Source organism: Salvia splendens, chromosome 14, assembly GCF_004379255.2.
Source record: "Salvia splendens isolate huo1 chromosome 14, SspV2, whole genome shotgun sequence".
NCBI classification, from domain to species: Eukaryota; Viridiplantae; Streptophyta; class Magnoliopsida; order Lamiales; family Lamiaceae; genus Salvia; species Salvia splendens.
This window is the reverse complement of record NC_056045.1, coordinates 9,961,708-9,977,056: the sequence shown is the minus strand read 5'-3', so window position 1 is coordinate 9,977,056 and position 15,349 is coordinate 9,961,708. Positions and strand designations below refer to the sequence as shown.

General features: G+C 39.1%; 1 protein-coding gene across 1 annotated transcript; it reads left to right on the top strand.

Annotated features, from left to right (window-relative positions):
- The first annotated feature begins 11,105 nt into the window (after positions 1 to 11,105).
- Positions 11,106 to 13,750, top strand: LOC121765500 (wall-associated receptor kinase 2-like). The gene is made up of 3 exons (XM_042161680.1): positions 11,106 to 12,066; positions 12,144 to 12,320; positions 12,419 to 13,750. Exons 1-3 carry the CDS (start codon positions 11,202 to 11,204, stop codon positions 13,624 to 13,626), a joined length of 2,250 nt encoding a protein of 749 aa, XP_042017614.1. The 5' UTR covers positions 11,106 to 11,201; the 3' UTR covers positions 13,627 to 13,750.
- Positions 13,751 to 15,349: the final 1,599 nt, after the last annotated feature.

The window sequence follows — 15,349 nt, the reverse complement described above, 5'->3', positions numbered from 1 at the left end:
AATAAAGTAAGAGAGAGTAACGTAAGTGAGAAGAAATGTGTTGACTTTCACTAAAAATGGAAATGACTCCATTACTATGGAACGTACGAAAATGGCAAAATGACTCCACTACCATGGAACATAGGGAGTACTATTTGATCATGACTAATGAACTGCTTGCTCTTGTTTACAGATATTAATGAATGTGAGGATACAAATCGAAACAATTAGACCTTGAAGGAGTACTGCAAGAATGAAGAAGGGACTTATCCTGTCCAGATAAACATGATAGTGATGGAAGAGGTGAAGATGAATGCATTCTTCCCCAAAAGAAACATCGTACGAAGATTGCATATTTCTTGATTGATAATTATACATTAACACTTTTATTTTTGGAACTCAAGCAAAGATCACATAACAAAATCAAGCATACATTCTTTCTCCAAAAACGAAGGACATATGTTGCAAGATAACTCGCAAGGAGAGAGGCTTCACCGGAGATGTTCACCATTTTCAGCTAGTACGAACTAGAAAAGGCGAAAAACAACTTCCATGATAGTATGATCATTGGTTGAGGTGGCTTTGGCACCGTGTACAAAGGCGTGCTTGGTTGTTCTGTGTCAGATCAACCATAGGAATGTAGTTAGGTTGCTTGGTTGTTGACTGGAACAAACGTCTTAAGATCGCTAAAGAAACTGTAGAGGTCCTCTCGTATCTTCACTCTTCAACTTCTACTCCCACCATACATAGAGATGTCATGCCTAACAACATCCTTCTAGACCATACTTTCACAGCAAATGCGTCTGATTTTGGAGCTTTAATGTTGGTTCCCGTTGATCTAGCACAACTATCCACAATGGTGCAAGGGACTTTCGGATATCATGATCCTGAATACATGAAAACAAACCAGTTGATAGAGAAGAGCGATGTTTATAGTTTTGAGTTGTTCTGTTGGATTAGAGGGTGGAGTTTGTAAAAATCATGGATTAAATATGCCCGGTCAATAGACTTTGACCAAATAATAAATATGATGAGACGTTTAATTTTGTGAAATTAAATGATATAGCGTCGACCTACATTTTACGTAGATAAATGTAGTATATTCACTTTCTCAAATCCGATTTCCGATAAGTGAGAAATAGTGGATTAAAGTTGGCATAATTAGCTTTTAATTAAAGCTTGGAGTTTGAGCTTAGGGAATAATTAACAAGTGTTAATTATCCCAAATAGGAGAAGTAACACATATTTTAATGTGCTTAAATTAAGTGACCATATGTTACTTAATAATTATAGTGGACCAAGATGGGTAAAAGAGCCCACACGCCCGCGCCGCCGCCGCCGCCCGCCTGAGCCCGTGCTCGTGGTCGCGGGCCGCGGGTCTCGGTCACGATCCCAATCCCAATCCCGATCCCGATCCCGGACACAATTGGTCTTTGGGCTTGGTGCTTGGCCCAAACTTAATCTATTTAGACCACCGCTGAGTCATAAATCCAAGTGGCTTGATACATCGTCAAGCGTGGCACAATCAAAGCCTACACGGCTGACACGTGAGAATTCCACACGCTCCACACGCGAATGGCGCTCTCCTGCCACAAGCTCTTGTGACGGTTTGTAACGGTCGGCAGTTACACTCTCGCAATGATGACAGCCATCATGGCTGTTGACCCCCCAGCAGTGGACTGAACCTATAAATAGGCTAGTCATTCCATGCATCTTTAGAATATAATACACAAGCATTCTGCATCATAAGCTCTCCCTCTCCTGCATTGTTTTTCTGTCGAAAGCTCTGTCCTCTCCTCTATCCAGTTCGCCTGAGCTCTGCTGATAGTTGTGCTGCTTCACCAGAGACGTAGCCGTTTCATCTTTGGGGATGACACGCCAAACCGAGAGCACTACCGGGGCGTATCTCGTCTTGCGGAAAGAGGTCTCCTCGACTCGGCTAACTACTGTTTCACGGTTTATCTGTTTTGAATTTTACATTGTAATTCAGTTTCAGTTTTCCATTCTGTTTTCCTTCTTCTGGGTTGTATTACGCCCGGCTTTTATCTCTTGTAATCCAGAAACCAAAAATCACAAGACGAGATAACTTGCCTTTGAAGGAATTTGGACCATAAAACTGAACTAAAACTTTCGAAACTAAAAACACCTTTTGCTGGAGATGTCGACTGAATCCAACACCGCTGCTGCCACCTCCGCCGTCGCCATTTCCTCCAACATGGCGACCACTGGACCTGTCAACACTTCGTCGATTCCGACAATGATGCCCACTCCCGGGCGCTATCCATCTTCATCAAAAACCCCTTGGGAGTTTATTAACCCCCTTGGGCACACTGGTGGATCCACCTCGAGTAGATTGGTTGGTTCCAATTTTAGTGGTTCCTTTGGATCCTTTAATGGATCGAGTGCTGGGGCCTTCGGGTCTCACACGAATGCTGGGGCCTTCGGGTCTCATGCGGGTGCTAGTCCCTTCGGGGATAGTACGATCATGGCGGGCTCTATGCCCAACATGAATGGTGGGGGCTCTATGCCCAACCATGTTGTTGGCTCCTTCGGGGGCAACGAAATTGGTTCCTTCCATGGACCAAGCTCGGCACCTTTGGCACCAAGAATGATGCCACCTGCCGAGAAGCCACCATAGTTTGGAGGATCTGACTTCAAAAGGTGGTACCAAAAGATGTTGTTCTACTTGACAACATTGGGCGTCGCCAACTTCCTCACGGAAAACGAGCCGCCCGCGCCAAGTGATCAAGAGACTAGGCTCGAAGTCATTGCGGACTATGAAGCTTGGAGGAAAGGAGATTATCTTTGTACAAATTTCATTCTAAGTGCTTTAGATGATAGTTTGTACAATGTATACTCCAATGTAACCATATCTAAACAAATGTGGGAAAGCCTAGAAAAGAAGTATAGCATAGATAATGTTGCAGGTACTGAACAAGTTGTAGCATCCAAGTTTATGGACTACAAGATGGTCGACTCTCGACCCATTATGGAGCAAGTCCAAGAGCTCTTAATGATCATCCACGCATTAGTGGCTGAAGGGATGACCTTGCCCGACAAATTCCTAAGGTGCACGATCATTGACAAGCTTCCTCCAAGTTGGAAGGACTTTAAGAGCTATCTCAAGCACAAGCGAAAGCAGATGACCCTTGAAGACTTGATCGTGAAATTGCGCATTGAGGCTGATGTGCGCAAAATCGACCAAAAGGCTAAGGGCTTCACCCCACTTGAAGCCAAAGCCAATCTGTTGGAGCGGGGCGGTCCCTCCAACAAACGCCCTCGCCCAAATCGTCCAAGCGACAAAGGGAAGGGAAAGCAGCCTACAAAGAAGTTTGAAGGCGATTGCTACAAATGTGGCAAACCGGGCCACTTTGCAAAGGACTGCCGCAGCAAGAAGAAGAAGCCGACTGCCCACGTCGTTAAGAACGAGTTCAAGGACTGTGATGAAAACGACCTCATTGTTGTGGTCACTGAAGAGGTTAACCATGTTGATAACAAGGGTGGCTGGTACATCGACACCGGCGCTACTGCTCATGTCTGCTCAGATAGGAGCAAGTTTGCCTCCTACACTGCTGTTGAAGGGAGGAAGATCAACATGGGGAATCAAGCATCGTCCGAAATCCTCGGCGTTGGCAACGTGATTCTCATGATGACGTCTGGCGTCACAATCACTTTGAAGGATGTGCTGCATGTCCCAGACATCCGCAAGAACCTAGTGTCAGGATCAATACTAGTTAATAAGGGGTTTAAACTTGTATTTGAGTCTGATAGGTTTGCATTGTACAAATTTGGAAAGTCACTCGGAAAAGGTTATGTAACCGATGGACTTTTCAAGCTTAGCGTAGCAACTCGCAGTGTTGCAAAGCCGTTGGCTAATAATAATAAAGCATTTACTTCCTCTTATTTGACTGAGTGTTCAAATTTATGGCATTGTAGATTGGGACATGTAAATTCAAATGCCATCAAAAGATTATTAAATTTAGATTTACTAAAGGCTAATGAAGTGGATACTCAAGATAAATGTGAAATTTGTCTTGAAGCAAAAATGACTAAGTTGTCGTTTCACTCGGTGGAACGAAGTACAAAACCCCTTGAATTAATTCACACGGACGTATGTGATTTAAAGATGGTGCAAACTAGAGGTGGTAAAAAGTACTTTATCACTTTCATAGATGATTGCACAAGGTATTGCTACATTTATCTTTTAAGAAGTAAAGATGAAGCAATAGAAGCGTTCAAAAATTATAAGAACGAAGTTGAGAATCAACTTGGTTGTAAAATCAAAATGATTCGAAGCGATAGAGGAGGCGAATATGTAGCCCCGTTTGAGGAGTTATGCAACGCAAGTGGTATAATCCATCAAACGACTGCACCATATTCACCACAATCTAATGGTGTTGCAGAACGCAAAAATCGAACTCTAAAAGAGATGATGAATGCACTGCTTCTGACTTAAGGATTACCACATAACATGTGGGGGGAAGCTGTATTGACAGCCAACTATATCTTGAATAAAATCCCTCTCAAAGGAAAAGATGTTACTCCTTGTGAGTTGTGGAAGGGAAGGAAGTCATCCTACAAATACCTCAAAGTGTGGGGGTGTTTGGCTAAGGTGATGGTTCCTCCGCCCAAAAAAGTTACAATCGGACCTAAAACAGTTGATTGCATCTTCATTGGATATACACTTAATAGTAGTGCATATCGATTTGTTGTTCACAAGTCTGAAATATCGACTGTTACTGTAGTAACAACAATTGAGTCAAGGAATGTTGTATTTCTCGAAAATACATTTCCTTGCAAAGACAAAGAAAAAGTCTTAACCAATTCTGAGACAAGAATTGAAGAAGAAGCCACTAGTTCTAAACCAGTGGAGATTGAAGCCACTAGTTCTAAATCAGTGGATGAGAACCTAAATCGCGCAAGCGTGCAAGGCCCGATCCAAATGACACAGTACTAAGACGTGGTAGTAGGGTCAGAACACCAAAAACATTTGGTCCTGACTACATTACTTTTATGTTAGATGAAGAACCGACATCTATAAAAGTAGCCTTCGATGGCCCAGACGGGTTACATTGGAGAGAAGCCGTTCAAAGCGAAATTGATTCAATTTTGCTAAACCACACTTGGGTGATGGTAGATCTACCTGAAGGTGCGAAACCTCTAGGTTGCAAATGGGTACGTAAAAGGAAATTTAAGGCCGATGGAACAATGGATAAGTATAAAGCCCGACTAGTAGTAAAGGGTTTTAAACAAAAGGAAGGACATGACTTCTTCGATACCTATTCACCTGTAACAAGGATTACATCTATCCTAGTGCTTCTCGCTATTGCTGCATTGCACAATCTTGAGATTCATCAAATGGATGTAAAGACCGTGTTTCCAAATGGTGAACTAGAAGATGAAATCTATATGGAACAACCCGAAGGGTTTGTAGTACCTGAACAAGAGAAAAAGGTATGCAAGCTCGTAAAGTCTCTATATAGATTGAAACAAGGGCCATTGCAATGGCACTTGAAGTTTGATAATGTGATGTTATCAAATGGGTTCAAGATCAACGAGTGCGATAAATGTGTCTACATCAAGAGCACTAATAACGGTCATGTTACAGTGTGTCTATACGTTGATGATATGTTAATCTTGGGTAGCAACACTCAAGTAATTAACGATACAAAGACCATGTTAAAGAGGAACTTTGACATGAAAGACATGGGTCTAGCCGATGTAATTCTTGGAATATGAAGATTTAAGAACGTCTGATGGAATCATCTTATATAGATTAAAACAAGCGCCATTGCAATGGTACTTGAAGTTTGATAATGTGATGTTATCAAATGGGTTCAAGATCAACGAGTGCGACAAATGTGTCTACATCAAGAGCACTAATAACGGTCATGTTATAGTGTGTCTATACGTTGATGATATGTTAATCTTGGGTAGCAACACTAAAGTAATTAACGATACAAAGACCATGTTAAAGAGAAACTTTGACATGAAAGACATGGGTCTAGCCGATGTAATTCTTGGAATGAAGATTCTAAGAACGTCTGATGGAATCATCTTAACACAATCACATTATGTTGAGAAGATTTTGAACAAATTCAAAGCCTATGATGGCGCGCCGTTAAGACTCCAATTGAACTCGACGTTCACTTGAGCAAAAACAAAGGTGAGCCCGTTGCACAAGAAGAGTATGCACGGGTCATCGGATGCATTATGTACTTAACTAATTGCACTCGACCTGACATTGCTGTGCCGTGAACAAGTTGAGTCGTTACACGAGCAATCCAAGCAAAGAGCATTGGAGAGCTCTTGTGAGGGTTTTGAGATATTTAAAACATACTCAAAATCATGGGCTACACTTCTCGAGATACCCCCCGGTACTTGAAGGGTACTGGGATGCAAATTGGACATCCGATAATAGAGACTCACTTTCAACAAGTGGATACGTCTTTACTATTTGGGGTGGTGTTGTATCGTGGAAATCCACAAAACAGACATGTATAGCCCGATCAACCATGGAATTGGAGTTCATCGCCTTAGACAAGGCGGGTGAGGAAGCCGAGTGGCTTAAGAACTTCCTTGAAGACATTCCATGTTGGTCTAAACCAGTGCCACCAGTGCTGATCCACTGCGATAGCCAAACAACTATTGGAAGGGCAAACAATGGTTTCTATAATGGTAAGTCTCGACATATACGTCGACGACATAACACCGTGAGACATTTGATCACAACAGGAGTGATTACAATTGACTACGTGAAGTCAATAGATAATCTAGCGGATCCGCTAACCAAATGGTTAAACCGTGATCAAATGAATAAGTTGCTAGAGGGAATGAGTTTGAAATCCACAAACTAAAAAATTATCATAGTGGTAACCCAACCATGATGACTGGAGATCCCAAGAACTTGGTTCAAAGGGACAACTAAGCTATGAGAGTTCATGAGAAACACTCAATTATATCTATTCCCTAGAGAGCAATAGAGTGTTGGAGAACTTGCCTAGTGGTAAAGTCTAAGTCTATGACTTTTAATGGTTCTTAAGGATCTCAAAGAGATGGAGTTCTCAAAGAGACCAATTATGGCAAGGTACTTGACTAAGAATCACCTATGTAAGTGCGAAGTGTGGTCGCTTCATAAAACGTACCTATGAATCCAAAGTGGTGTCCAAGACCGCAATGGACACAAAACGTGAGAACGGGTGAGGTTGAGGTGTTTAAGCGTTAACACCATTGTCTCGGTGCACGCCGTGGGGGATTAGTTCAAAGCATCGCGCTACTAAGCCGCCTGTGTATCCGATGGTGTCGACTATGGAGGGTTCAAAGCCAACAACTACCTATCCTTATGCTTATATACCTCTCGAGGGTTGAGCTTGTGTCTGCATGCATATGCATTCGGCTATTTCCACTCATGTGGGGGATTGTAAAAATCATGGATTAAATATGCCCGGTCAATGGACTTTGACCAAATAATAAATGTGACGAGACGTTTAATTTTGTGAAATTAAATGATAGCGTCGACCTACATTTTACGTAGATAAATGTAGTATATTCACTTTCTCAAATCCGATTTCCGGTGAGTGAGAAATAGTGGATTAAAGTTGGGCATAATTAGCTTTTAATTAAAGCTTGGAGTTTGAGCTTAGGGAATAATTAACTAGTGTTAATTATCCCACATAGGAGAAGTAACACATATTTTAATGTGCTTAAATTAAGCGACTTTATGTTACTTAATAATTATAGTGGACCAAGATGGGTGAAAGAGCCCACACGAGCGCACCGCCGCCGCCGCCTGCCCGCCCGAGCCTGAGCCCGTGCTCATGGTCACGGTCGCGGGCCCGGGCTCGGTCTCGGTCGCGTGCCCGGGCTCAGTCTCGGTCTCGATCCCGATCTTGATCTTGGACTTGGACTTGGATCTTGGATCTTAGTCTTTGGGTGGTCTTTGGGCTTGGTGCTTGGCCCAAACTTAATCTTTTTAGACCACCGCTGAGTCAGCAATCCAAGTGGCTTGACACATCGTCAAGCGTGGCACAGTCAAAGCCTACACGGCTGACACGTGAGAAATCCACACGCTCCACACGTAACGGTTTGTAACGGTCGGCAGTTACACTCTCGCAATGATGACAGCCATCATGGCTGTTGACCCCCCAGCACTGGACTGAGCCTATAAATAGGCTAGCCATTCCATGCATCTTTAGAATATAATACACAAGCATTCTGCATCATAAGCTCTCCCTCTCCTGCATTATTTTTCTGTCGAAAGCTCTGCCCTCTCCTCCATCCAGTTCGCCGGAGCTCTGCTGATAGCGGTGCTGCTTCACCAGAGACGTAGTCTTTTCATCTTTGGGGACGACACGCCAAACCGAGAGCACTACCGGGGCGTATCTCGTCTTGCGGAAAGAAGCCTCCTCGACTCGACTAACTACTGTTTCACGGTTTATCTGTTTCGAATTTTACATTGTAATTCAGTTTCAGTTTCCATTCTGTATTCCTTCTTTGGGATTGTATTACGCCCGGCTTTTATCTCTTGTAATCCAGAAACCAACAAAGTTAATTACAGGGTGGAGAGCTTTGAGTTTTGATAGGCCGATAGAGGAGAAGAGCTAGCCTTGCCAATTATTTTCTTTATGTATTCAAACAAGAACTCATCTTTGACATTCTTGAATAAAAATTGTGGGGTTGGAAAATATGGAGCAAATATCTGTTGTTTCTAAGCTCACGAAAGCGTGTTTGAACGTGAGAGGTGAGGATAGACCTAGTACGAAGGAGGTAGCGATGGAGCTCGAAGGGCTAATACTCAGAGGGAAACACTCGTGGGAATGCATTAATGTATACTATGAAGAAAAGATGGAGTCTTTGATTCCAATTGATGATGCAATGAGTCGCTCTGGTGTAACTCAAGTGTCGGATATGACAGCATCTCCAGTGATGATATTCTTTTGCTAATGTATGGAGGAAGATGATACTATTTGAATAGTAATTATGCATTAATTAAGTATGTATATTCATATTGAGTCTTATTGTAAATAATAATTTATTTTTTCCCATTTGGTGTAATTTAGTAGTTCTATACCTAGTCAGTCAAAAGTATGTTGGAATAATAATTATGCCAGTTGTGAAAGAGGTCTTTTTAGTCTTTAAGTATCAAAATTTTGCAGGAGATATGAAATTTCAATGCAATTTGGTGTTGTTTATGATATTTCCTTCAATTTTGGTGTCCCGCCTTAGAGAAAATATTCAATAGTCCTTCCATACCAAAGTGGCAATATTTATGATATTTCCTTCAATTTTGGTGTCCCGCCTTAGAGAAAATATTCAATAGTCCTTCCATACCAAAGTGGCAATATGAGTTAGTGTGTCCAACTAATAATTCTTTAACAAATGTAAAATTCACATCCAATTAGACAATCACTATTTACAGTAAATTGCTTAACACTAGTATTTATATTTGGAAATTATACGTATACTTATTTTGTGGTAACTATCTTTATATTAATCATCCATGTGCAATAATAAATGTAGACTTTTAAAAGCGTGTGTAGCTTATAAGTCACTTAGGAGATTGTATATATTAATATTATTTTATGTAAATGTTAATTATCATATAACTAATAAATATTATCCAAGTGTCAATTTAGATGATGGATTATTAAGTTGATAATCATTCATGAAATTTAAAATCAACTAATCTTCTAACTATTCCGTTTAAAAGAATAGAAAATGAATTACCTTTGATTTTTTAATTATCTTATTTTTATTTTTATTTTTAATTTTTGACATGCTACCAAGAAAGATAAAGTAATTAATATGCTAATAAAATTTAAATTATGATCATGCATTTTATTTGTGTATATTTTTCACTTTAATGAGTATATCTATATTTATATACATAAATAAATAAGAAATACCCATAAAATTTCAAATAATTATAACAAAGTGTTATTGTAGCATAAAAATTTTATTGACGCTAAGAGACGAAAAGTACATATAAATATATTGTTATTTTATTGTGCATATATATTATATGGGAGGTGAAAACATATGGCGGTAATTTCCATATATTAAGCAATTTTACATAAATAGTGTTGTCTAATTGGATATGGATTTTTCCAATTGTCATAAAATTATTAGCTGGACACAACAACTCATGTGCCACTTTGGTATTGTTTCATGTATATTTACGTCAAATCATTAAATGTATGTTGGAAATTAAATACTCCATTGTACTAATGTTTTGAAAAGATGTAAAAATCTTATTTATTGTAATTTGGTGTTGTTTTTGTTACTTTTGTCTCAATCACGTGGCCACTCTGATGTGAAGTCTCAACTAGTGATATTATTGCTATAACTTGTCAAGAAGGGCAACTTTGACTTTTTTTAATTAGCTTATTAATAGATTATTCTCTGTATTATATAAAAATTATTTATAAAATTTAATTCATCTTTTATGTTATGCTATTTTATTTAAAGACAATAACATAATATAATTGATTATCATCTCTCACGTTTGTGATGCACAAACCGTATTATATTCAAAATTTTAAAACAGTCGAAACAACACATTTAATTTCCAAATTTATTGATTTGCAAAATGAAAAGAAAACGACTTCCAAATTTTATCCGTATGGAACAATTAAATAAATCTCACGGGAAACACATTGAAAATATGAGGTGAATTCTAATATGTCTATAATTATCCTTCATTATCACTTTTATAAGTATGGATGAATCTCACCCAAAGTAATGCATATACGTATGTACCTATACTGACCTCTCTTCGTGAACAAACTTTACATTTAATTTATATAAATATCTTATATTTTATGAATGTATTTTGATTTTAATACATACATAAAAAAAATTTACCGACATAAATAATTTTAAATTTTATTCATTTATCTTTAGTTAAAGGAGAAAAAATTCGAACACATATCTTGTACATGCAACAATTTTGAAAATATTAAATATAAGTAAATATAATAAGTTATAATTGAACCAATAATATCGTGGCGAAAAGGGGAGGAAATGGGGTGGTATCCCTTCAAACCGAGTAAGAGTTAAATTAAGTTATAGATGTTTACATTGAAATTAGATTAGAGGCGTTGAATGAGTGAGTGCTAGTGGAATAATATAGAAGACTTTGGGCATCCATTGACTTAGCTATATAAAATGAAGTATGCATTATCGAATAGCATATCACAATTCACAAGCCTAAACTAGACAATATGCAGGCATCAATTCTTGTGATGATCATCTTCACATTACCCACGCTAGTACTTTCATCGCAGAATTTCCCGTTATCGAAGGAAAACTGCGACGACTCTTGTGGCGACATACGCATCCCCTTCCCTTTCGGCACTACAAAAGAATGCTACCTGGCTATTCAGTTCTGGGTCACATGCAACCGCACAACAACCCCTCCAAAGCTCTTTTGGTGGAACACGACTATCCCAATCATAGATATATCCCTGGAGGGCCAAATCACGTTGCTGCAGCGCATAGCCAAAGATTGTTATCATCTCAACGCCTCAAGTTCTTTAAGCATCGATACGCGGATAGAACTAACTACTTCCTTCACCGTCAATTATACTGCAAACAGGTTCACAATTGTGGGTTGTGATGCCTACGCCTTGGTTTCCGGGAATAGGCTTGACCGCACCTTCATGACCGGCTGCACCGCCATGTGCAGCTCCCGGGACGATCTCACGGAAGGGTCGTGTGCCGGAGTCGGATGTTGCCAGACTCCCATCCCTCAAAATGTGACAACGGTGGGGATTAGGGTCAATAGTTATTCCAATTATACCGATGTTTCGGACTTCAACACATGCGGTTACGCTTTTGTTGTTAAGGACTCTGCCTTTAACTTTTCAAAGGATAATCTAACTAACTTGTTAGACGTTACAAGACTTCCTGCTGTGATTGATTGGGCCATCGGAAATGGCACATGCGAGCAGGCTGAGAGAAACGCCGACAGCTACGCTTGCGTCAGTGCAAACTCTCAATGCTACAAACCCACCAATGGCTATGGCTACCGATGTCGTTGCAAGGACAGATTTGAAGGAAACCCTTATCTACCTAAAGGATGTAGAGGTATCAGTATTACTTTACTTTTTCTCTTTGTAGTATTATTATTCATCATGTTGAACTAGTAGTATTAATGTTTGCAGATATTAATGAATGCTTAAATGAGTCTTTACATAATTGCAACAAGCATGCACTCTGCACCAATGAAATAGGCAATTACACATGTACTTGCCCCGATAATTATGATGGTGATGGAATGGGCGTAGATGGGTGCAGAGAGAAACCGCCCAAGGATACCAAGATTACTTTTGTCTTGATTGGTAAATATTATTGGTTTGTTTTATAAGTAATCTAACTAATATTAATATATTTCTGATCATTTTCAAACATGGGCTTCTTAAAATAAACAAACAAACAGGGATTGCCTCTGGGATCATTTGTTTGCTACTTGGTATCATCCTCCTCTATTTGGATCTCAAGAGAAGATCACATAATAAGATGAAGCAAAAATTCTTTCTCCAAAACGGTGGCAATATGTTGCGAGAGAAACTCGCTATGAGAGAAGCCTCACCGGATATGGTCACCATTTTCAGCTCATCCGAGCTACAAAAGGCTACAAACAACTTCCACGACAGTATGATCCTTGGTCGAGGTGGCTTTGGCACGGTGTACAAAGGAGTGCTAGCGGACAGAAGAACAGTTGCAATCAAGAGATCTATAAGAGTTGATCCCACACAAATCGAGCAGTTCATCAACGAGGTTGTTGTCCTGTCTCAGATCAACCACAGGAATGTAGTAACGTTGCTTGGTTGTTGCCTGGAGACCGATGCCCCCCTTTTGGTCTACGAGTTTATCAACAATGGCACCCTTTCATCACACTTGCACAATGAGGCTAAGGCGCGCATTCTTGATTGGAACACGCGTCTTAAGATCGCTACAGAAACTGCAGAGGTCCTCTCGTATCTTCACTCTTCAGCTTCTACTCCCATCATTCATAGGGATGTCAAGCCTGACAACATTCTTTTAGACCATACTTTCACAGCGAAGGTGTCAGATTTTGGAGCTTCAAGGTTGGTTCCCGTTGATCTTGCACAATTATCCACAATGGTGCAAGGGACTTTCGGATACCTTGATCCTGAATACATGCAAACAAACCAATTGACAGAGAAGAGCGATGTTTATAGTTTTGGAGTTGTTCTGTTGGAGCTAGTTACGGGGAGGAGAGCATTGAGTTTTGATAGGCCGATAGAGGAGAAGAGTCTTGCCAACTATTTCCTTTATGTACTCAAACAAGACCTCTTGCTTGAAATTCTTGATGAAAATATTGTGGGGTTGGAAAATATGGAGCAAATATCTGTTGTTTCTAAACTGGCAAAAGAGTGTTTGAATGTGAGAGGCGAGGATAGGCCTAGTATGAAGGAGGTAGCGATGGAACTCGAAGGGCTTATACTCGGAGAGAGACACTCGTGGGCACGAATTAATGTACACGATGAAGAAGAGGTGGAGTCTTTAATTCGAATTGATGATGGAATGAGTCACTTCGGTAATGGTGATATGAGCTCAAATGTGGGATATGATAGCATCTCTAGGGATCATATTCCTTTGCCAATGAATGGAGGAAGATGATGCTATTTGAGTTGTTATGCATTGATTCTTGTTGTAAATAATTATAAAATTTCCCATTTGGTGTAATTAAGAATTGTATACTAAGTCAACTGTATGTTGGAATAAAAGTGATACCAGTTTTGAATGGAGGTTTGTACGTTTTTTCCTATTAGTTACATTTGGTGCAATCATGTGGTCACTGATATCGTTGGTGTAATATGCCAAAGAGTGCAATTTGACTTTTTAATATGAGTAATAAATTGGTCTTTACATAATATATAAAAATTAGTAAATACTCCCCATTTTTTACTTTTTTTTCATGCTAAAAATGCTTTAATTATATTAGAATGGATTTACCCCATTCGCAATAATAGGTTCGAGTCATCCTAAAATGTTAATCTCTCCCGAAAATATTTTTATTTCCCATATATCCCACTCAATACCTACATCTTAATGGGTTTATTCTTTTTATTATTCAAGGTAGCTAATGGAATTCCATAAGTGTATTGCATTTTTTTAGATTTCCAGTTTGTAAGCGACGCATGTACGTCATACGTCGTTTTTTAACGAAACGTATGAGGATCATGCGTCTCATGCGTTTATTTTCTATATATTTTTTATTTTTATTGAAAGATGCATGAGACTCATGCGTTTTATTAATCGAAAACGCATGAGCAACATGCGTCACTCACTAAATATGAAGAACAAAAGATTTCATCACTAAAATGGAATTCCATTGTTGGGCTATAACACAAAAAGAATTATCCCGCATCTTACTCCACTATTTGTACACTACTTTTCTGAGTGAATCGAATAAAAAATCTGAATTATTATATGATCGAAAATAGTACCCCTTTCAACGGGCCACACTGAAAAATTAGAAGGCAAATCAAACACTAGATAAGACCATTAAATGCCTTTTAAATGTCCCTATCTACCAATTCAAACATACCCTTAGTCTGTTAGAAATATTATTCCTTCCCATAGTCATAGAGACTCCAGAAAGACTATCACTCTCCACCTCTAACTTCCGATATCCCACCTCCTTGGCTAGCTTGAGCCTATAAAATATGCATCAAATTTTTGCAGCTGGGATATCGAAAGTTAGATGCGTATAGTAATAAACTTGTCAGAGTCTCTACGATTATGGGAAGGAATGAAGTGTCTATAAATTCTCTCCATAGTGCAGAAGGTCGGTGGGTTATTTCAAGAGTTTGATGCATTAACAATTCACCATGTGCATAGATAAGTAATTACTCGGCGGATTTTTTGTCGCATTTTGCCTATAGTTTTCAGAGAGGAGTTCATGTTTTTGAGACGCAATCTTTAGGCCTCAATAGCTGGTTGATTCATGATAAATTAGGTATTTCTTATTCTCGTTACTTTGTTTTGTTACCGGCCTTTGCCGCTTTTATTACCAAAACAAAAGAAATACTAATATTATTGAATTTCTTTTTACAATTTTATTTAAAATTTAATTCTTCTATAATAGTTTGTTAGTATAATATATATATATATAGAGGTTAGTGATCAAGATATAACTAATTTTAAGTGTATAACTAGAGATAAAATCTCAGCAACACATCTTAATGGAACAAATATTATTTATTTTAATTATATAAAATAGACTAAAGGTATTTTTGGAAATTACATTATGAGATTTAAATCAATTAAGCGGTTTCCTTTCCTTCTCCTTCCAAATCTGCGACCAAGTGCGGCGAGGGAGATGAGGAACACGGCGGCG

Excerpts from the sequence above, each read along its gene's own strand:
- LOC121765500 (XM_042161680.1), top strand. The coding sequence starts at position 11,202 with ATGCAGGCATCAATTCTTGTGATGATCATCTTCACATTACCCACGCTA. Across the intron at positions 12,067-12,143 it reads TCTACCTAAAGGATGTAGAG|ATATTAATGAATGCTTAAAT; the intron begins GTATCAGTATTA and ends TAATGTTTGCAG. Across the intron at positions 12,321-12,418 it reads GATTACTTTTGTCTTGATTG|GGATTGCCTCTGGGATCATT; the intron begins GTAAATATTATT and ends ACAAACAAACAG.